The 23,635-nt window shown below is 38.3% G+C and overlaps 1 protein-coding gene across 3 annotated transcripts; it reads right to left on the bottom strand.

The window, feature by feature from the left end:
• Positions 1 to 12,715: 12,715 nt before the first annotated feature.
• Positions 12,716 to 20,454, bottom strand: LOC135655568 (flavonoid 3',5'-hydroxylase 1-like). Of its 3 annotated transcripts, none has more exons than XM_065175735.1 (3): positions 19,275 to 20,388; positions 17,237 to 17,717; positions 12,716 to 13,561 (listed from the first exon to the last, which is right to left on the bottom strand). In XM_065175735.1, exons 1-3 carry the CDS (start codon positions 20,163 to 20,165, stop codon positions 12,864 to 12,866), a joined length of 2,070 nt encoding a protein of 689 aa, XP_065031807.1. In that variant the 5' UTR covers positions 20,166 to 20,388; the 3' UTR covers positions 12,716 to 12,863. The 3 variants fall into 3 exon arrangements, with proteins under 3 accessions (XP_065031807.1, XP_065031808.1, XP_065031809.1); XM_065175737.1 differs by lacking the exon at positions 12,716 to 13,561 and adding an exon at positions 16,729 to 16,866 and having other exon boundaries at positions 19,275 to 20,454; XM_065175736.1 differs by lacking the exon at positions 17,237 to 17,717 and having other exon boundaries at positions 19,275 to 20,363.
• Between the last annotated feature and the right edge of the window lie 3,181 nt (positions 20,455 to 23,635).

Below are 23,635 nucleotides of genomic sequence, written 5' to 3'. Positions count from 1 at the left end.
CGCCAGGAACTCCTAAGGATGAAGGGGAGGAGATTTTTATGGTGCAGAGCCGTGGTTTTTGGAGAGGAGGGTATGCGGTTTCTGGGAAGAGATGATGGAGGGAGGAAAAAGAAATGTTATCAGAGCATGGCGTGGCTACTGTGCATCCAATAAAGATTCGTGCACACACCTATATATACAGAGAGAGAGAAAGAAAGAGAGAGAGAGAGAGAGGGAGAGGTGTGATGGGGATAAAAAGAGGAATAACCTTTGTATAGGAACAAATACTAGAAGACCAAAATACGCAGCGGAATAAAATGGAAACACAATCAAACAGAACACCAAGATATACGTGGAAAACCCCTTCAATGTGAAGGGTAAAAACCACGGGGCAAACTAGAGATAATCCACTATGAGAATAATGAATATACAAATCTCAATCTCTTGCTCAAAACCCTAGCAACAACCACAAGAGAATAACTGGGATACAAGGATCACGTCACTGCTCACAATATCTAAAACCTCCCCAAGTAATCACAGCAAGAGTCTACTGTAGATTTGATCTAACCTGAGATGAGAACACTGCTAGATGATTGTGAACAGTCTCTCTGCGTTGTCCTTGTCTTCTTCCCTTTCTTTCTCTTCCTTTTCTGCCTTGATCTCCTTCTTCTCTTTGGAATCCCGTGGCCTCCAAGATCTGCCTCGTTGCTGCCTTTTTATAGCCTTAATCTGCCTCTAAAACGCAGCCACCACACCCCCCTAATCTTAATTAGGGTTAGGTTAAGAGAGAGTGTGGGCTGTGGGCTGATAAAGCCCACATGGGCTGAATATGGGCCATCAGCCCAACAACCTCCCCCTTCAGCCCATAAGGGAGGCTGTCCCATGACTCCTCAATGTGAAGCCATGCCGACCAACTGTCGGCATATCTCCTGTCTTTCTTTTGGTAAGGTCTTCGTTAACATGTCTGCTCCGTTGTCATCTGTATGAATTTTCTGAAGCTGCAACTGCTTCTCTTCAAATACATTTCGAATCCAGTGGTATCTGACATCTATATGCTTTGACTTGGAATGAAACATTGGGTTCTTACACAAATGGATGGCACTCTGGCTGTCACAATGCACCACATAATTTTTTTGTTTCAGCCCCAATTCTTGTAAGAATTCTTTCATCCATAATATTTCTTTGCATACCTCTGTAGCAGCAATATATTCTGCTTCTGTGGTGGAGAGAGCAATACACCTTTGTAACCTGGATTGCCATGACACAGCTCCCCCTGCAAAAGTAAGTACATAACCTGAAGTAGACTTCCTCGTATCTATATCTCTGGCCATATCTGCATCTGTGTAACCTGTCAACACAGGTGGTCCACCTCCAAAGCTTAAACAAACCTTAGAGCTCCCTCTGAGATATCTAAAAATCCACTTCACCGCTGCCCAGTGTTCTTTGCCTGGATTTGCAAGAAATCTGCTAGTAACACCCACTGCATATGCGATGTCTGGCCTCGTACATACCATTGCATACATTAAACTTCCAACTGCTGAAGCATAAGGAACCTTTTGCATTTTCTCCTTCTCCTCATCACTTGACGGACTCTGTTCTGAGCACAACTTGAAGTGACCTGCAAGAGGAGAACCAACTGGCTTAGCATTGCTCATACTGAATCTTTCCAATACCTTCTCGATGTATTTCTCCTGTGACAACCAAATCTTCTTATTTTTCCTGTCACGAGAAATCTGCATGCCTAGTATTTGCTTTGCTGGCCCCATGTCCTTCATTGCAAAAGACTCACTCAGTTCCTTCTTCAACCTGTCAATTTTAGACATATCTTTCCCAAGAATAAGCATGTCATCAACATAAAGTAAGAGAATAATAAAATCCTCACCAAACCATTTGATGTACACACAATGATCTGAAGCCATTCTTTTGTATCCATTTTCTATCATAAATGAATCAAACTTTCTGTACCACTGTCTTGGAGCTTGCTTTAGCCCATACAAGCTCTTCTTCAACTTGCAGACAAAATTATTTTTACCTTTAACTTTGAAGCCTTCTGGTTGCTCCATATAAATTTCCTCCTCCAAATCACCATGAAGGAAAGCTGTTTTCACATCTAACTGCTCAACCTCCAAGTCCTGGCTAGCAGCAATACCAAGAGCAACACGAATAGAAGACATTTTAACAACAGGAGAAAATATCTCTTCAAAGTCAATACATTTCTTTTGACCAAAGCCTTTCACAACCAATCTAGCTTTGTACTTTGGTTGAGAACAATATTCTTGAGTCTTCAACCTAAAAACCCACTTGTTCTTCAAGGCCTTCATTCCATTTGGTAGTAGCACCAAATCATAAGTGTGGTTCTTCTGAAGAGCATCCATCTCTTCCTGCATAGCAGCTAACCACTTCTCTTTCTGCTCACTCTCAATTGCTTCCTGGTAACTCTCTGGTTCACCTGCATCAGTAAGCATCACATACTCATCTGTAGAGTATCTTCTGGAAGGTTGACGTTGTCTAAAAGATCTTCTCAACTGAGGTTCTGCGGGAACTTGCTCTCCTACTTCTTCTTGCTCAACATGTCCTACAGGTAGATCAATATCAGGTTCTACACCATCTTCCTGCATATCTCCCCCATCACCCTGATATACTGGAGGAGTAATTGGGTCACAATCTGCTAATCCTTCTGCAGAAGTCTTGGCTGATGCCTTCTTCTTCAAATCCTCAAAGGTTTGATCCTCAAAGAAGATCACATCTCTGCTCCTGAACACCTTCTGCTTTTCTGGATCCCAAAGCCTGTAACCAAACTGATCATGTGAGTAACCAAGAAAAATACATTCTTTAGACTTACCATCCAGCTTGGACCTCTCATTATCTGGAACATGTGCAAATGCACGACAACCAAACACTTTCAAATGCTTGTAGGAAACATCTTTCCCTGACCATACATGCTCTGCAACATCACCATCTAGGGCTGTACATGGTGATAAGTTGATCACATCAACTGCAGTCCTCAAAGCCTCATCCCAAAACCTTTTGGGTAGCTTGGCCTGTGAAAGCATACATCTGATATTTTCCATAATGGTGCGGTTCATCCTCTCTGCAATTGCATTATGCTGAGGTGTACCAGGAACTGTCATCTCATGTTGGATTCCATGTGACCTGCAATAGTCATTAAACAATCCTGTATACTCACCACCATTATCTGATCTTATGCATTTCAATTTCCTTTCTGTCTCCCTTTCAACCCTGGCATGAAACTCTTTAAAGACATTAATAACCTGATCTTTGGTCTTCAAAGCATAGGCCCAAACTTTCCTAGAAAAATCATCTATAAAAGTGACAAAATAAAGTGCACCACTTATACCAAGAACATCAACGGATCCACCAGGAGTTTTTATCCTCAAAGGACCACATACATCTGTATAAACACGGTCTAAGGCATGCATTTTTCTAGACAAAGCAGCACTAGCAAATGAAACTCTATGTTGTTTACCAGCTAAACAATCAATACAAGGGTTCAGATGTATACCTCTGAGATCTGGTAATACCTCTCTCTTGGAAAGAGTTTGCAGCCCCTTCTCGCTCATGTGTCCCAATCGCCTATGCCACAACTCCATACTGAAGTCTTTCTCTGTAGCATTTAACTGCTCACCATAAGCTTTAGCCTGCAACCTGTACAAAGTATGACATTTCTTTCCATTAGCTATAACAAGAGAACCCTTACTGAGTTTCCATTGCCCTCTGTGAAATCTGCTTTCATAGTCTTCATCATCTAGTCTTCCAACTGAAATTAAATTCAGCCTCAAGTCAACCACATGTCTCACATCCTTAAGTACCAACTTGCAGCCAAGGTTGGTCTTTAAATGGATATCACCCATGCCAATGATGTCTGCTGTGCCATAGTTGCCCATCTTGACAACACCAAAGTTTCCAGACCTGTATGTAGCAAAAAACTCCCTCCGAGGTGTAGCATGATAAGAAGCACCTGTGTCAATCACCCACTCAAGATCCTGACACACACAAGAAAAAATATCATCAGAAGGAGACAAAATCAAATAATCACCACCCTGCACTATAGCTGTAGTATTATCCTTTGATTCTGTAGACTCCACTTCTTTTCCCTTTTTCTTGTTCTTCTTAGGTTGCTTACATTGGTTCTTGTAATGTCCTTTCTCACCACAGTTATAGCAAACAATATCTTTTCTTGATCTTGACTTGCTCCTACCCATACGTGAACTGCTTCTGGACTTTGACCTTCCTCTGTTCTCTGAGATAAGTGACTGTGAATCATTCTGAGATGTTGCTGAACTCTTTCTTCTCAACTCCTCATTCAACAAACTGCTTATTACTTGACTCATAGTGACAATACCATCTGGCGCAGAATTACTGAGGGAAACCACCAGTGTCTCCCAACTTTCTGGTAATGAACTGAGAAGTAACAATGCCTGCAACTCATCATCAAGAGACATTTTCATAGAGGATAACTGGTTAATAATACTCTGCATTTCATTCAAATGCTCAGCAATAGAAGCACCCTCTCTATATTTTAGGTTCACAAGTTTTCTGATCAAAAAAGCTTTGTTGCCAGCTGTTTTTCTCTCATAGAGACTTTCCAATTTTTTCCAAAGAGAATATGCAGAAATTTCAGTAGAAACATGGTGAAAGACACTATCATCAAGCCACTGTCTAATAAACCCAATTGTTTTTCGATCTAACCTCTTCCACTCATCATCTGTCATAGTTGTAGGTTTTGCACTATCCCCTTGCAAAGGTCCATACAAATCTTTGCAATACAAGAGATCTTCTATTCTTGGTTTCCATATCATCCAATTATTTCAATTTAAACTAATCATGCGAGAAATATTACTGGCCTCCATGTTCAAATACAAAAATTAAATCACCAAAACCCCGCTCTGATACCAGTTGATGGGGATAAAAAGAGGAATAACCTTTGTATAGGAACAAATACTATAAGACCAAAATACGCAGCGGAATAAAATGGAAACACAATCAAACAGAACACCAAGATATACGTGGAAAACCCCTTCAATGTGAAGGGTAAAAACCACGGGGCAAACTAGAGATAATCCACTATGAGAATAATGAATATACAAATCTCAATCTCTTGCTCAAAACCCTAGCAACAACCACAAGAGAATAACTGGGATACAAGGATCACGTCACTGCTCACAATATCTAAAACCTCCCCAAGTAATCACAGCAAGAGTTTACTGTAGATTTGATCTAACCTGAGATGAGAACACTGCTAGATGATTGTGAACAGTCTCTCTGCGTTGTCCTTGTCTTCTTCCCTTTCTTTCTCTTCCTTTTCTGCCTTGATCTCCTTCTTCTCTTTGGAATCCCGTGGCCTCCAAGATCTGTCTCGTTGCTGCCTTTTTATAGCCTTAATCTGCCTCTAAAACGCAGCCACCACACCCCCCTAATCTTAATTAGGGTTAGGTTAAGAGAGGGTGTGGGCTGTGGGCTGATAAAGCCCACATGGGCTGAATATGGGCCATCAGCCCAACAAGATGTAGAGGAGCAATCAATGGGGCAATAATGGTCTGGTATTCGGCTTTCGAGAAAGATATTGGTAGGACATAATGACGTAGTAGTTGGGGTTGAAGATGACGACGATTAGATCCTGAAGGGAAGTTATTGTTGGATTTTATGTCGGGTGGTTCACATGGATTGCAGCGTAGTTGGCAATAGAAAGAAAGGGAACCACAAATCATACTTTGTGAATCCGAATTCAATATATGCGTCAAAATAATCCGTATCAGAAACACACACGTTATATATATATATATATATATATATATATATACATGAACATAATTTATCACATGATCATCGTCTATTTGCACTTCATTTGACCTACTAAGTTGAACTTTATACATGGATATATGATTAAAGTAGTACAAATTATGTTTTCACCAACTACCATGACTAAATCATAATAAATCTGATGATTATGAAACCTGAAAGGTGGGGCTACACTGATCCATTGTTATTTTGTATTGCATTCAATCATGTTATCATAACATTCAATAAGTTTAAACATAATAATTTTTTCAATGTGTTAGATAGTTTAGTTGGTAAAAAATTTGATAGTTTTTCTTTTAGGGTCATGAGTTGCTTTCGTCACTTATCTTATTTTTAAAAAAAATGTAAACATGATAAACTTCACCTTTTTAAAATTGAGAGTTTGATATTTGCATTTGATAACGAAGTTAAAACTATCATAATCAACATTAGGTGAAGAAGATATAGTTTATTCATATTGTTTTAAGTTATTCTTGTATTTGGAAGTATAATTGGGTTATGATCATTATTTATAAACTCGATTCAGTCGGAATAGATAGAACATATATACTTATGGTGCTATTCGATTTGACTGTCAATCCATACTAGTCGCGGTTTAGATTGTTGCTGAGGAGATACTTAGAACTAGTGGTTAACAAATTATATATATATAATTTTATTATAAATATTTTATGTTCATAATTAGATAATATTTATATATAAATAATAATAATAATAAATAATAATAATAATAATAATAATAATAATAATAATAAACCTTTGACTTGGGTCAGTCCACCACTTGTTAAGTTGATTAGGGATAATTCCTTTTTTTGTAGAACTGCTTAAGATTTCAGCTAAAAAAATGAAATAATTTTTCATTAACTCAATTGAATGGATCAGTCTTCCCATATGAGAAGCTCATCAGTTCAACTGTAATGGGTTGCAATCATAAATTGGACATGGGTCATATTGAGTAATGATCAGATTAATATGATTGGACCGATCTGTTGTTTTCTTGGTCCATGCTCAATCCAATTAAATGAAGACTTAAAATAAACCCCATTCTAGTTCCCAATTTTTAGGGTTTTGGACTCAGACCAACCCACCCCATTCCAAACCCTACTCAAGAAATTATAGGGAATAAAAATTAGTAGGTACAAGACCAAGAATTGCAGCCAAACACCGATGGCATTTGGATGTGATCCACTGTGCTACGTTTAAGCTGCTTCAATGAGGTCACCATCAATTTCTCTCTCTGCATCCCACATTTGTTAGTCTCTCCAATGATTCGATTCCTTGATAGTACTATTTCACCAGTTTTTTAATGCCAGTACATGAAGGCAAACCTCCTCCCATATGATGTTAAGATTAATTCAAATAATTAAAATTAAATAAAATTAAAAAATCAAGATTTAGATTTAAATAAATAGATTATGATGAAAAGATTTATTTGAGATATGATAGATTTTTTTATTATTTTAAAAAACTTATGTTTTATCTTTTAGTCAATATAAATAGGTACCTTGGATCAATTAAAAAACACCATAGATTGGAAGTACTCTTTGTTTTCTCTATTATTCTCTTCCTCTTCTCCTTGAAATTTTATAGAAAAGCCAAAAGTGTAGTATCAGAGCTAACAATATGGTATCAGAGCTTGGTTCAAATAAGATCAATAGTATGATATTAGAGCCAAAGAAGATCAATAGGAGTATATCGATTAAAAAGAAAAGGAAAGGCTAATAGATCTAAAAAAAAAGAATATGGCAAGCATCAGAGTTTGTTCTTAATTTACTTCTTCCTATCTTTAAAGGTAATTATCAATTTTGAATTATTAAGATGAAAACCCTATTTATTTCATAAGAATTATGAAATTTGATAGAAAATGATAATGTTAAGTATAATTTACAAGATCCCAATATTACTAAAGATCAAAGAAATCAGATGAATGAGAATATACAAAAAGATATAAGAGCCCTCTATATGCTACAACAAGCAATAGATGATTCTGTATTTTTTTGAATCATGATGGCATCAATATTAATAGAAGCTTAAAAAAATATTAAAAAATATGTTTAGAGGCACAGATAAAGTAAAAAATTTTAAAACTTCAAATTTTTTAGTTTGAATTCGAAGCTCTTATGGTGAAAGATTATGAATCTATTATTGATTTCTTTTCCAAAGTATCTTTTCTTGTGAACCGATAAGATCTTACGATGAAAATCTAACAAATCAAACTATAGTAAAAAAGGTTTTACGGAGTTTATCTCCAAAATTTGATATGATTTCTACCGAAGAAGCTAAAGATACAAATATATTATCTATTGATAAATTAATGGGCTCCCTTTTAGTTCATAAACAAAAGGTAAATAGATCTTCAAAAGAAACTTCATAACATAATCAAAATAGGTAAGATGAAGGATTAAAAGAAAAATTCAGAAATCGAATGGGAGAGATCAAAATAGTAGAGGTCATGATCGAAAATGAAGGTAATAAAGAAACTCATCAATATTTTTGTTACAAAAATATTAGACATTTTAAAAAAAATTGTTGGTACAAAAATAAAAATCCAAATGTTTCTCTCAGCTCTTACTATGATCATCTTGAAAAAGATTGTTAGAATTAAAATTAAACAAATATCATAAGAAAAATAATGATGAAAAATGAGATAAAAAAATTTTTTTTTATAGTATCTAATAAAGAATATTCTAGATCTATTTGGTTTTTAAATAGTGGATGTAGTAATCGTATCATAGGGGATAAAAATTTATTCCAAATGCTAGGTGATTCAATCAAATCTATAGTACAAGATCGGAAATGACAATAAGGTTGATGATGTGATATTTATTCTTAATTAGATCGGAAATGACAATAAGATCGGAAATGACAATAAAGTAGAAGAAAAAGAAATAATTATTGTGAACACTAAATTTGATAAAAAAAAAAATATTGATGATGTGATATTTATTCTTAATTTAAAATAAAATCTTATCAATATAGGATAACTTATGAGAAAAGGATATTATACTATTTCTAATGATACAAAATACTTGATTTATGATAAAAAAAATTAAAAAATTAATAGCAACTGTGAGAATGACAAAAAATAAAATGTTTCCTTTATTGTTTTCGGATTTCTCTTTACATGCTGGTACAAAGGCTATGATTATCTGAATTTTTGTTGGTCTATATAAATTATCTCATATGATAAATTTATCAAAATAAGACTAAAGTTGATGAAAGTTTTGATGAGAGCGATGGGGAGCCACAATACAAGAAGCAAAAATTTTAGATTGTATTTCATCTACCACTAGTAAACATATTATAAAGACTATAAAAAAGGAGAGTACCAATACTGATGAAGATAAGGATGATAACTTTGAAGAAAGTTTCCATGATGAATATTCAAAATGGCAATAGAAATCTCAAGTATCAAAAGCCAACAATGGTTTTAACAAATCTTCTAAGGAAAATAAAAATAAGCAACCATTAAATATTTTAAAAAATATTAAAGATGCAAAAATGATATATGCAACACTAAAGACCAGTTTGCCGATATCTTTACAAAAGTTTTGGTAAAAAAAAAATATTTTATAGACAACTTCAAATTACAACTATTTGAATTAAGGAAGTGTATTAAGATTAATTCAAACAATATAGATTAGATAAAGAAAAAAAATAAAGATTTTGATTTAAATGAATAGATTAGGATAAAAAGATTTATTTGGGATATGGTAGATTTTTTAATTGCTTTAAAAATATTATAATTTACCTATCTTTTAGACAATATAAATAGATACTATTGAATCAATCCAAAAATACTATGGATTGGATTGGAAAAACTCCTAATTTTATCTACTATTCTCTTCCCCTTATCCTCGAAGTTGTGCAAGAAAAATCAACAGAGCTACAATGCACGACAATGACAAGCATGTAGTTGCAGTGAATTCAAGAATCAAAGTTGGGCTTCAACTACATTGAGATATCACATGTGCATACCTAAATGAAAGATAGGGGAGCTTTTCGTTGTGCAGTGTCATATAGATGAAATGAGATTACATGCATTGCATGTCCCACTTCATTCATTGGTATGGACTTGAGCTTTTCTTGTGGGCGCTTTGTGCCTGCGGTTGGGAGACCATAAAGCATTTCTGATGTATTGAGTAGGGATTTTTTTTCTGCAAATGATTGTCGAAAAACACAAAATAAAGGGGAATTTTCTTTTAAACCTTACAATGTAGTAAAATCTTGATCCTCATTTATGTTTTACACATTTTCTCTCTATTATTTTCATTTGTATCGAACATTTTGACCTAAATTTCGATTAAAAGTGGTTTTTCTATGAATATAAACAAGATTAAAAAAGGATTGTAATTTTTAATAAAACTCGACATGTGGCTAATAATTAAGACTCTAAGCAACCAATTATGTTTATACATGGTATCCAATTGGCCATTGATAGTCCACTTAACCAAATGATTATGTGGCTTCATTTCATATGATGATATGATACTATATAAGCATGATATCTAAAACAGAATATTTATATTTGATGAATGTATTAAGCTTTAGTCGAGATCTAATATTACGATTTGATCTAATGAGATAATTTTATTTGGTATAAATCATCAGTCAAAATATTTAAATTAAAATTAAAATTAATGCACCCATCAAATCCTTATAAGAAAATACGTGATAAAAAAAAACTAAGCTCTGAAGAAGTCGTCAGCTCAAATACTTCTGAAAGATCATTTGATTTGTTAACTTAATATGTTTCAAATTAGTGATCAAATCAATCGATTTCAAGATGTGGATTGATGTCCATTTTAACAGTAACAAATATCTAGAAGAGTAATAAATTATTATTTGAGTTTCACATATATATATATATATATATATATATATAAAAAAAAAAAAAAAAAATAAGACAACGATTTGTTTGCAATTTAGTTGCAGGTTGATGCAGGAAGATGATCCATCACCAACCTGGGAGAAATAATCGAGAAACTTGGGTGACTGTTGCTATCTTGCATGATATTGTCGTGTTCTCGACGTCCCATGAGTGCTTTCGAGGCCAAACAAGGATGTGAACTCAGAGATGACGGCTTTGGCACGAAGCGAGAGTAAGGACGGAATTGAGAGAGCAGAGTTCATATGCTGACAGGAGACTTGCCCTTGCAGCGAAGCAATCAAGAAAAACAGAAGCAAACAAATGGCGACCACAACAGTTCATGGTGAGGCTTGTGTACGAGAAAATGCTACAATAATATATTTCTGAAAGGAATACATGACGAGCAGATGAAAGAGCCAATTGTATTCCCTCACTGATCCTTACAATTCCCACTCGTCATCTTATCCTCACGGGATGTGGACCATGGCGTCTTTCTTTCTTTTTTGCTGCTTTGTTCTCCGAGCTAATCCTCCAGATTGTGGCTTGGTCACATCTGACCTCTATCGCTGCAATAAGGGCATAAGTCACAGCTGACTCTCACACCATCTTCTTCTTCTGTGATATGTAACAAAAGAGTATTTAGTTTTTGGATCAAATCGCAGGGGAAGAAGAGACTGTTTTGCTTCTGTCGTTTAAAGAGAGGCAATTAATTGTTGGAACCATCCACTTCTATCAGAGACAGACAGTCTCTGATCCTTTTTATTTTGAAGTGCTGTTGCTTTTATACTTTCAAGCACTGAACCAGTCATTCCTATATGCATGCATCCTTGTTCAAGCGGTAATATGCTGCATCTTAATATCCCATGTCTTGTGTTCAGTTTGCATAGTGTTCATCAAACCCAACTTTTTTGGGGTTGAAAAAGTTATCTATGGATTGTTAAAGCATTTATGATCTTTAAGATAATATTAAAATATGTCATGAGTTCTCAAATCTTATATCGATCATATCAAGCCTAAACGGATTTGCTTATTAAGTCATTTCCTAACTCCTTAAACTTGTAGGATTTGTGATCCCCAATTCAATCTTTAAAAATGATGAACAAGTCCAGTGATCCTAAAGCATCAGATTTAAGATTCAGCCGGTGGCCAACTCTGGGGCGAGACTGTCACAACTCGAATGCAGTGTTCAGGCCTCAGCCCATCTTAATCTACAGCAACAATCACCAAAGCTTGTTTAGCTACCAACGTTTGTGTCTTGTGAGATATTAATTAGGAGAGGGAGAGAATGCTCTTGTAATTAGAGAGCTTATCAGAGTATTATGATTGATTAATGAATCAGAGAGCTCAGAGTATTATGATTTATAGATATTTTGAGATTTTTTTAAATACCCTTAAACTAGTTGATATTTAGCTATTGGAAAGGATAAATTTATCTTTTCTTCATAATTTAAATTACAAAATAATCAAAATACTCTTGATTGATGTTTGATCGGGAAAATTGGTTATTTGTTACCCTCGATCCGATGATCAACGTTGGGACCAAAGGATCGATCGATTTTAATGTTGACTATTTATTTATTTATTTATTTTTAAATTTATCAGTTTGAATTGGAATCGAAATAATTGATTATGGTCTTAATTTTAGTTTTATTTCTACCTACTTAGTGTTCATCAAAACCAATTCACTCAACTAACTCTCTCTCTCTCTCTCCCTCCCCCTTTTTGGGTTTAAGAAGTTCTCCCTCTTTCTTGAAGAATGATTGCTGAAGCATATGTTGGATTTATGATGTTTAAGATGACATTAGAATATCTATTTTGAGATCTTTATTAATATATTGTAACACAAGTGATATTTTCAATTAATTTTTTAAGAACGATGATCAAGTCGCCAGTAATCCTAATGTTCTCAAGCATATGCCAAAAGCCAATGCAGCCAGTGGTCAATTCTGGGACTGAAACTGGCCAATCCTGTTCAGGCCTCAGTCCATCTTGATCTATAACAACAACAACAAGATGATTGTCATCAAAGCATGTCTAGCTGCCAACTTCTGTCGTGTAACGATGCAGGTGTATTCATTCATATTCTATGGTTCTTCAAGCCATCCCAGTCTCAGTCTTTTGATGTAGCTACACATATCGACAATAGTTTTGCCGGCAATCGTATCACAGGTAGAGAAGCTACGTTCTTGTACAGCTAGCTACCTTTCAATTTCTGAGCTGAGAGAGCGAGAGATAGATAGATAGATAGATAGAGAGGGAGGGAGATCAGGCGTAGGCCGCCGGCGACAGGCGCGGGCGCAGAAAAACTTTGAGAGGCACAGCCTTGGGAAGAGCCAGGCCAAACTTCTCGTCCATGTTGAGCTCCTCGCCGTCGGGAAGGCTCCAGTCGAAAGCGTGCACTAGCATGCCCAACAGGTACTGGACGAACACCATGCCCACCAGCTTCCCCGCGCACACCCTTCTCCCGGCCCCGAAGGGGATGAACTCGAAGTCGTTCCCCTGCGGATCGTACCTCGCGCCCTTGCCTGTGATGAAGCGGTCGGGGTCGAACACCAGCGGCTCCTCCCACACCTCCGGGTCCCGCCCGATGGCCCAGATGTTGACGAGGAGCCGGGTGTTCTTGGGGATGTAGTAGCCGTTCACCTCGCAGTCCTCGTGGGAGAAGTGGGGGAGGCTGAGAGGGGTGGACGGGTGCAGCCGCATCGCCTCCTTGCATACCGCCTGCAGGTATGCGAGCTTCGGCAGGTCGGTTTCCTCCAGCAGGCGGTCGCGGCCGACCACATCGTCCAACTCCGCCTGCGCGCGGCTGAGGATCGCCGGGTTCTTGAGCATTTCCGCCATGGCCCACTCGACGATGATGGCGGAGGTATCGGTGCCGGCCGTGAACAGGTCCTGCATCAACACAGCTTGTTATGCACACTGTTCGAGTCAGATCAACTCAGAGAAATGCATTACATGGAATGGAATCAAGAGAGCCTCAAAACAGACACCCATATGATCCAAGCTGTCAATCTTATCATATCTATCTACCCTGCCGCCAACATCGTATTGAAAACTAAGTCATTGGCTAAATCACTCCCTTACTTTCTGCTCGTTTTGCTCAATCTTGCCGGGACAAGTGTACGCAGAAGAGCCTGACTTCATTAATAGGCTAAGTATTGAACAAGACAAAAGTCGTATCAAACACTTCATTACGGCGTTGACAAGCCACTACCATCTTCATTCTTGATGTGTATACGACGAGACACAGCCGATAAGTGTCCCAGAAAGCCCAAAGAACGAGCGTGGTGACGAGGATAAAAAGAGGAATAACTTTTGTATAGGAACAAATACTAGAAGACCAAAATACGCAGCGGAATAAAATGGAAACACAATCAAACAGAACACCAAGATATACGTGGAAAACCCCTTCAATGTGAAGGGTAAAAACCACGGGGCAAACTAGAGATAATCCACTATGAGAATAATGAATATACAAATCTCAATCTCTTGCCCAAAACCCTAGCAACAACCACAAGAGAATAACTGGGATACAAGAATCACGTCACTACCCACAATATCTAAAACCTCCCCAAGTAATCACAGCAAGAGTCTACTGTAGATTTGATCTAACCTGAGATGAGAACACTGCTAGATGATTGTGAACAGTCTCTCTGCGTTGTCCTTGTCTTCTTCCCTTTCTTTCTCTTCCTTTTCTGCCTTGATCTCCTTCTTCTCTTTGGAATCCCGTGGCCTCAAAGATCTGCCTTGTTGCTGCCTTTTTATAGCCTTAATCTGCCTCTAAAACGCAGCCACCACACCCCCTAATCTTAATTAGGGTTAGGTTAAGAGAGGGTGTGGGCTGTGGGCTTATAAAGCCCACATGGGCTGAATATGGGCCATCAGCCCAACAACCTCCCCCTTCAGCCCATAAGAGAGGCTATCCCATGACTCCTCAATGTGAAGCCATGCCGACCAACTGTCGGCATATCTCCTGTCTTTCTTTTGGTAAGGTCTTCGTTAACATGTCTGCTCCGTTGTCATCTGTATGAATTTTCTGAAGCTGCAACTGCTTCTCTTCAAATACATTTCGAATCCAGTGGTATCTGACATCTATATGCTTTGACTTGGAATGAAACATTGGGTTCTTACACAAATGGATGGCACTTTGGCTGTCACAATGCACCACATAATTTTCTTGTTTCAGCCCCAATTCTTGTAAGAATTCTTTCATCCATAACATTTCTTTGCATACCTCTATAGCAGCAATATATTCTGCTTCTGTGGTGGAGAGAGCAATACACCTTTGTAACCTGGATTGCCATGACACAGCTCCCCCTGCAAAAGTAAGTACATAACCTGAAGTAGACTTCCTCGTATCTATATCTCTGGCCATATCTGCATCTGTGTAACCTGTCAACACAGGTGGTCCACCTCCAAAGCTTAAACAAACCTTAGAGCTCCCTCTGAGATATCTAAAAATCCACTTCACCGCTGCCCAGTGCTCTTTGCCTGGATTTGCAAGAAATCTGCTAGTAACACCCACTACATATGTGATGTCCGGCCTCGTACATACCATTGCATACATTAAACTTCCAACTGCTGAAGCATAAGGAACCTTTTGCATTTTCTCCTTCTCCTCATCACTTGACGGACTCTGTTCTGAGCACAACTTGAAGTGACCTGCAAGAGGAGAACCAACTGGCTTAGCATTGCTCATACTGAATCTTTCCAATACCTTCTCGATGTATTTCTCCTGTGACAACCAAATCTTCTTGTTTTTCCTGTCACGAGAAATCTGCATGCCCAGTATTTGCTTTGCTGGCCCCATGTCCTTCATTGCAAAAGACTCACTCAGTTCCTTCTTCAACCTGTCAATTTTAGACATATCTTTCCCAAGAATAAGCATGTCATCAACATAAAGTAAGAGAATAATAAAATCCTCACCAAACCATTTGATGTACACACAATGATCTGAAGCCATTCTTTTGTATCCATTTTCTGTCATAAATGAATCAAACTTTCTGTACCACTGTCTTGGAGCTTGTTTTAGCCCATACAAGCTCTTCTTCAACTTGCAGACAAAATTATCTTTACCTTTGACTTTGAAGCCTTCTGGTTGCTCCATATAAATTTCCTCCTCCAAATCACCATGAAGGAAAGCTGTCTTCACATCTAACTGCTCAACCTCCAAGTCCTGGCTAGCAGCAATACCTAAAGCAACACGAATAGAAGACATTTTAACAACAGGAGAAAAAATCTCTTCAAAGTCAATACCTTTCTTTTGACCAAAGCCTTTCACAACCAATCTAGCTTTGTACTTTGGTTGAGAACAATATTCTTGAGTCTTCAACCTAAAAACCCACTTGTTCTTCAAGGCCTTCATTCCATTTGGTAGCAGCACCAAATCATAAGTGTGGTTCTTCTGAAGAGCATCCATCTCTTCCTGCATAGCAGCTAACCACTTCTCTTTCTGCTCACTCTCAACTGCTTCCTGGTAACTCTCTGGTTCACCTGCATCAGTAAGCATCACATACTCATCTATAGAGTATCTTCTGGAAGGTTGACGTTGTCTAGAAGATCTTCTCAACTGAGGTTCTGCGGGAACTTGCTCTCCTACTTCTTCTTGCTCAACATGTCCTACAGGTAGATCAATATCAGGTTCTACACCATCTTCCTGCATATCTCCCCCATCACCCTGATATACTGGAGGAGTAACTGGGTCACAATCTGCTAATCCTTCTGCAGAAGTCTTGGCTGGTGCCTTCTTCTTCAAATCCTCAAAGGTTTGATCCTCAAAGAAGATCACATCTCTACTCCTGAACACCTTCTGCTTTTCTGGATCCCAAAGCCTGTAACCAAACTAATCATGTGAGTAACCAAGAAAAATACATTCTTTAGACTTACCATCCAGCTTGGACCTCTCATTATCTGGAACATGTGCAAATGCACGACAACCAAACACTTTCAAATGCCTGTAGGAAACATCTTTCCCTGACCATACATGCTCTGCAACATCACCATCTAGGGTTGTACATGGTGATAAGTTGATCACATCAACTACAGTCCTCAAAGCCTCATCCCAAAACCTTTTGGGTAGCTTGGCCTGTGAAAGCATACATCTGATCTTTTCCATGATGGTGCGGTTCATCCTCTCTGCAATTGCATTATGCTGAGGTGTACCAGGAACTGTCATCTCATGTTGGATTCCATGTGACCTGCAATAGTCATTAAACAATCCTGTATACTCACCACCATTATCTGATCTTATGCATTTCAATTTTCTTTCTGTCTCCCTTTCAACCCTGGCATGAAACTCTTTAAAGACATTAATAACCTGATCTTTGGTCTTCAAAGCATAGGCCCAAACTTTCCTAGAAAAATCATCTATAAAAGTGACAAAATAAAGTGCACCACTTATACCAAGAACATCAACAGATCCACCAGGAGTTTTTGTCCTCAAAGGACCACATACATCTGTATAAACACGGTCTAAGGCATGCATTTTTCTAGACAAAGCAGCACTAGCAAATGAAACTCTATGTTGTTTACCAGCTAAACAATCAATACAAGGGTTCAGATGTATACCTCTGAGATCTGGTAATACCTCTCTCTTGGAAAGAGTTTGCAGCCCCTTCTCGCTCATGTGTCCCAATCGCCTATGCCCCAACTCCATACTGAAGTCTTTCTCTGTAGCATTTAACTGCTCACCATAAGCTTTAGCCTGCAACCTGTACAAAGTATGACATTTCTTTCCATTAGCTATAACAAGAGAACCCTTACTGAGTTTCCATTGCCCTCTGTGAAATCTGCTTTCATAGTCTTCATCATCTAGTCTTCCAACTGAAATTAAATTCAGCCTCAAGTCAACCACATGTCTCACATCCTTAAGTACCAACTTGCAGCCAAGGTTGGTCTTTAAATGGATATCACCCATGCCAATGATGTCTGCTGTGCCATAGTTGCCCATCTTGACAACACCAAAGTTTCCAGACCTGTATGTAGCAAAAAACTCCCTCCGTGGTGTAGCATGATAAGAAGCACCTGTGTCAATCACCCACTCAAGATCCTGACACACACAAGAAAAAATATCATCAGAAGGAGACAAAATCAAATAATCACCACCCTGCACTGTAGCTGTAGTATTATCCTTTGACTCTGTAGACTCCACTTCTTTTCCCTTTTTCTTGTTCTTCTTAGGTTGCTTACATTGATTCTTGTAATGTCCTTTCTCACCACAGTTATAGCAAACAATATCTTTTCTTGATCTTGACTTGCTCCTACCCATACGTGAACTGCTTCTGGACTTTGACCTTCCTCTGTTCTCTGAGATAAGTGACTGTAAATCATTCTGAGATGTTGCTGAACTCTTTCTTCTCAACTCCTCATTCAACAAACTACTTGTTACTTGACTCATAGTGACAATACCATCTGGCGCAGAATTACTGAGGGAAACCACCAGTGTCTCCCAACTTTCTGGTAATGAACTGAGAAGTAACAATGCCTGCAACTCATCATCAAGAGACATTTTCATAGAGGATAACTGGTTAATAATACTCTGCATTTCATTCAAATGCTCAGCAATAGAAGCACCCTCTCTATATTTTAGGTTCACAAGTTTTCTGATCAAAAAAGCTTTGTTGCCAGCTGTTTTTCTCTCATAGAGACTTTCCAATTTTTTCCAAAGAGAATATGCAGAAATTTCAGTAGAAACATGGTGAAAGACACTATCATCAAGCCACTGTCTAATAAACCCAATTGTTTTTCGATCTAACCTCTTCCACTCATCATCTATCATAGTTGTAGGTTTTGCACTATCCCCTTGCAAAGGTTCATACAAATCTTTGCAATACAAGAGATCTTCCATTCTTGGTTTCCATATCATCCAATTATTTCCATTCAAACTAATCATGCGAGAAATATTACTGGCCTCCATGTTCAAATACAAAAATTAAATCACCAAAACCCCGCTCTGATACTAGTTGATGGGGATAAAAAGAGGAATAATCTTTGTATAGGAACAAATACTAGAAGACCAAAATACGCAGCGGAATAAAATGGAAACACAATCAAACAGAACACCAAGATATACGTGGAAAACCCCTTCAATGTGAAGGGTAAAAACCACGGGGCAAACTAGAGATAATCCACTATGAGAATAATGAATATACAAATCTCAATCTCTTGCCCAAAACCCAAGCAACAACCACAAGAGAATAACTGGGATACAAGGATCACGTCACTGCCCACAATATCTAAAACCTCCCCAAGTAATCACAGCAAGAGTCTACTGTAGATTTGATCTAACCTGAGATGAGAACACTGCTAGATGATTGTGAACAGTCTCTCTGCGTTGTCTCGTGGCTCCAAAGATCTGTCTTGTTGCTGCCTTTTTATAGCCTTAATCTGCCTCTAAAACTCAGTCACCACACCCCCCTAATCTTAATTAGGGTTAGGTTAAGAGGGGGTGTGAGCTGTGGGCTGATATAGGAGGAGGCCGGAATCTAGTGGTGATCATGTTGTTATGAACTCGACAAACAATGGATAATACCGTTGACCCTGGGAAACTGTTATTGAAGGTAACAAAGCAGTAATTTGAAGATATGATTCCCATCGGAAAACTTACGAAGATGAGTGCTTTAACGTTGACTTCCGAGATGGTCTCCCCGTCCTCCGTCACCTTGTTCGCCATGACCTTGTCGATGAAGTCCATCCTCCCCTGCCGCTCCCCCTTGGCCGCCTCGTGCTCCTCGAACAGCTTCGTCACCATGGCGTCGAACCTCAAGTGCACGCTCAACATCTTCTTCTGTATCCCCTGCAGGTCCATCCACGCGATCGACGGGAAGAAGTCGCCGATGTTGAACTGCGCGCCGCCGGTCAGCATGTCCACCAATATGTCCTTGAACTTGTTGGACTCCTCCCCGTGGGCGTCGAACACCCGCCTGCTCACCAAGATCAACCCGACGACGTTGGCCAGCGTGCACACCAGCACGTCCATCAGCTCCACCGGCTCGCCGGCCTCGGCCAGGCCGTGCAGGGAGCGGGCCATGCGCCGGAACTCATCCCGGCGGACGGGGGCCCAGTCGGCGAAGGCCTTGCCGCCGAGGAGGTGCAGGCTGCACATCTTGCGGAGGAGCTTCCACGTCGGGGTGTAGTCGGCCATCACCAGGTTCTGGCGCTGGTAGCTGACGTCGCGGGCGCTGATGGGGTCGGGGCGGTTGGCGAACTGGGCGTCGACGGTCTTGAGGAAGGCGCGTGCAGCGTCGGCGTTGGAGGCCACGACGCAGCCATGAGAGCCCAGCCGGAGGAACATGATGGGGCCGTAGCGCTCGGCGAGGCGGGCGAGGCTGGAGTGCGCGCTGGCCCCGACGAGGAGAAGCGAGCCGAGGATGGGGAGCCCCCGGGGGCCCGGCGGGTAGGGGAAGCGGGAAGGCGACTTGCGGAGGAAGCGGTGGAGGAGGAGGTGGACGAGGAGGCAGAGCGCGGTGGCGGCCACGAGGTAGGGATCGATCGCCATACCGCTGCCGATGGTGCAATCTATGAGAGTCTTCTCCTCGTGATGAAGCCCGGAAGTGCTACAAATAGCCGCTAAGAGAGTAAAAAAATGTGAACATCAATTTTTTACTTTTCTGCGCTCATAGCAATCTTTAACATTAAACTATACAAGAAATAAAATGTACAGAAATGAAACGAAAGCTATAAAACTTTGTTCAAAATACGATCACGTTTTCGTTGGTAGGTTTATGTTAACCGCAGGACGAAACAATCATAAAAAGGATGAAGAGGTGCCAGTCTGTTCTCTAAATCAATCCTCGATCCAGATTGCCAGTGTTAATGTATCAAAAAGCATGTAAGTTAAAATCAATTGTTATTTCTATGATTCAGTTCAACATGAAAGACAAATTTTGCTTCATCCATAAGAAATGGTCTAAAAGAAAAAGGTTTGGTCGTTTTCATTCTCTTTTTTTTTTTATTTCACATAACATGGTGGAAGTAAATGGAAAAAGGTGAAAATGATTGTGCTGAATTTGTGATGGAAACTCTCTCTCTCTCTCTCTCTCTCTCTCTCTCTCTCAATGGGATGAAAACATGGAGGAGGATAAGACGAGATGCAGTAGATAAAGGAAGTTGAAACTTTTGCTGGACAATCAAATGAATCCATTTTGCAAACCTAGTGAATGGCACCCCCTAAGAATGCACAACAGTTGTGATTTAACTGTAGGAAAGCAGAAGAGAGACGAAGAACAGCAACAAACATGGCAGATTTGGTGGGAACGGGAGCAGATTGCTGTGACTTGTTGGCATTTAGCATCTGTTCCATGTTATCTTGCTGATTCCATGTTTCAACCAGATCTGTAACACCCGAGTGAATCAACTCAACACTTCCCCACACAGCCTTCTCCTAAACAATGCTTTGACTGACATCAGGCTGGCATAAGGAATGAAACAGATGTGGCATCTGAAAGCTACAGTTCATCTACTCTCTTATGTTGCCTCTGAAAGCTACACTTTTTTTTAATGAAACTTCCAAGTTTGAATTGATCGACACCCAATACAGGAGGCTTCAGAAAAATCATGAACTACCCAAATCAAACAAACGGGTGTTACTTCTTGAGGTCCATAATTGCTGTGGGATTTGTTGAAACAGATAGGGATGTTAAGGTCCACGAAAAGAAGTCCCGAAAAGTTCAATCGCATGTATAGCACCACTTCTTTGACTATTTTTACGTTTGATGATGTTTATGTATTCACACTGTTCTTGTTGAGATTATTTGTGCTGCTATAAGGTTAAGGCTCCATGAACTAATAATCCAAGATGAGAAACAAATATAATTCAATTGTAAGAATCAAAATGTTCTATCATACTATCTGACTTTACAGTGACCTTCAATAATTTGATCAAAACCAAAAGTGATAGCCCTCGAGCGAGCTATTATAATATAGTTAGCGAAGAGTAAGTCTTGTTATAGCTATATAATAAGATCATTTAGTCTTATATTAATTAAGGAGTAGGGACTCATAAATCCATTGAATCTTCTTTACCCTTAAAAATTCTTTTTAGAGTTAATGTACTCTAAAAAGTAAAATCGTATGGTACACTCATATGTCCAAAATGGATAATTCCCCAAAAGTCCAATCGCATGTATAGCACCACTTCTTTGACTATTTCTACGTTTGATGATGTTTATGTATTCACACTGTTCTTGTTGAGATTATCTGTGATGTTATAAGGTTAAGGCTCCATGAACTAATAATCCAAGATGAGAAACAAATTTAATCCAATTGAAAGAATCAAAATGCTCTATCATGCTATCTAACTTATAATATAGTTAGCGAAGAGTAAGTCTTGTTATAGCTATATAATAAGATTATTTAGTCTTATATTAATTAAGGAGTAGGGACTCATAAATCCATTGAATCTTCTTTACCCTTAAAAATTCTTTTTAGAGTTAATGTGCTCTAAAAAGTAAAATCGTATGGGTACACTCATATGTCCAAAATGGATAATTCCCAAAAAGTTCAATCGCATATATAGCACCACTTCTTTGACTATTTTTACGTTTGATGATGTTTATGTATTTACATTGTTCTTGTTGAGATTATTTGTGCTGCTATAAGGTTAAAGCTCCATGAACTAATAATCCAAGATGAGAAACAAATATGCAGGAATCCAATTGAAAGAATCAAAACGCTCTATCATGCTATCTGACTTCACAGTGGCCTTTATTAATTTGATCAAAACCAAAAGTGATGGCCCTCGAGCGAGCTATTATAATATAGTTAAAGCGAAGAGTAAGTCTTGTTATAGCTATATAATAAGATCATTTAGTCTTATATTAATTAAGGAGTAGGGGCTCATAAGTCCGTTGAATCTTCTTTATCCTTAAAATTTCTTTTTAGAGTTAATGTGCTCTAAAAAGTAAAATCGTATGGAAACACTCATATGTCCAAAATGGATAATTCAACGCAAGCCCAATGACCGCTAAGTGATTTATCACCATTAAGAGTCTTCCCTGACCTCTTCTAATATATGTATGAATAGTATCTGTAAGCGCTTAATGGAATTATTCTACTTTTAGTGAAGCGAGTTAACTAAAATCTAAAGATGCATTTTAATGTAATAATATTTGCCTTAAAGGACGACAATGATGTCATGACAACTTGTACTTGATTTAGAAAGGATAAAGGACATTGCTCTCTTAGAAATTGATTGATTGACATTGAAAAACTCTAGTAGATGCATTTATTCTAATTGATCTTGGAAAACTAAATGTAAATAAGTTAAACTTTTATTAGAAATTCTTATAAAAGAAATTTTAATGATTTGTATACTCTTCTACTTTTAGAGATTCAGTTGTTTTTTATTTTTCTTTCCGCTCATTATATACACTTAGTTTTCTTCTAATATACTCTTCTAGAATGAGGAGTCATGTCTCATAATTTGAGAATCAAATGTGAAATATTCATGGTATGATGCGTCATCTTCTCTATAATGATGATGTTATTGTTGTGATGCAAATCAATACTTAGCGGAGCTAAATATGCTGTAAATATGAAATTGTACCATACATAATGGAGGTTAATTTGCACCAAATATGCAATCAAAACAAGATTGGAGATAATATTAGAGAAGCAGGAAGAAGAATCAAGTAACTGTTTCAGTTGTTATATTTGAGAAAACTCTAAAATGTAATAGGGAATTAAAATGTAATCATCTGTAACATCTACAATATTCTTACACCAAAAGGTTCCCCACAGTTCATCTAACGTAAATGAATATATAAAAGAATCAGTAATACTTGACATAACATGTTCTTTCTTTTCTTACACTCTATATACAATGTGATGTAGAGAGAGATTGCATTACGTTCCCTGTGGATTAGAAAAATCGATGTGGCTTGGACTGCATGCTATGTCATCGTTACGTAATAAAGAGGAGCTGTGTCATCATCCGTAGAAATTTCAAGAGCTTCTTGTCGACAGTCC

Source organism: Musa acuminata, unplaced genomic scaffold (genome assembly GCF_036884655.1).
Source record: "Musa acuminata AAA Group cultivar baxijiao unplaced genomic scaffold, Cavendish_Baxijiao_AAA HiC_scaffold_112, whole genome shotgun sequence".
NCBI lineage: Eukaryota > Viridiplantae > Streptophyta > Magnoliopsida > Zingiberales > Musaceae > Musa > Musa acuminata.
This window is presented reverse-complemented; position numbering and strand designations above follow the sequence as displayed.

Excerpts from the sequence above, each read along its gene's own strand:
- LOC135655568 (XM_065175735.1), bottom strand. The coding sequence starts at position 20,165 with ATGGCGATCGATCCCTACCTCGTGGCCGCCACCGCGCTCTGCCTCCTC. Across the intron at positions 17,718-19,274 it reads ACGTTAAAGCACTCATCTTC|GATCTTGAGTGGGTGATTGA; the intron begins GTAAGTTTTCCG and ends TGTGTGTGTCAG. Across the intron at positions 13,562-17,236 it reads GGTATTACCAGATCTCAGAG|GACCTGTTCACGGCCGGCAC; the intron begins GTATACATCTGA and ends GTGTTGATGCAG.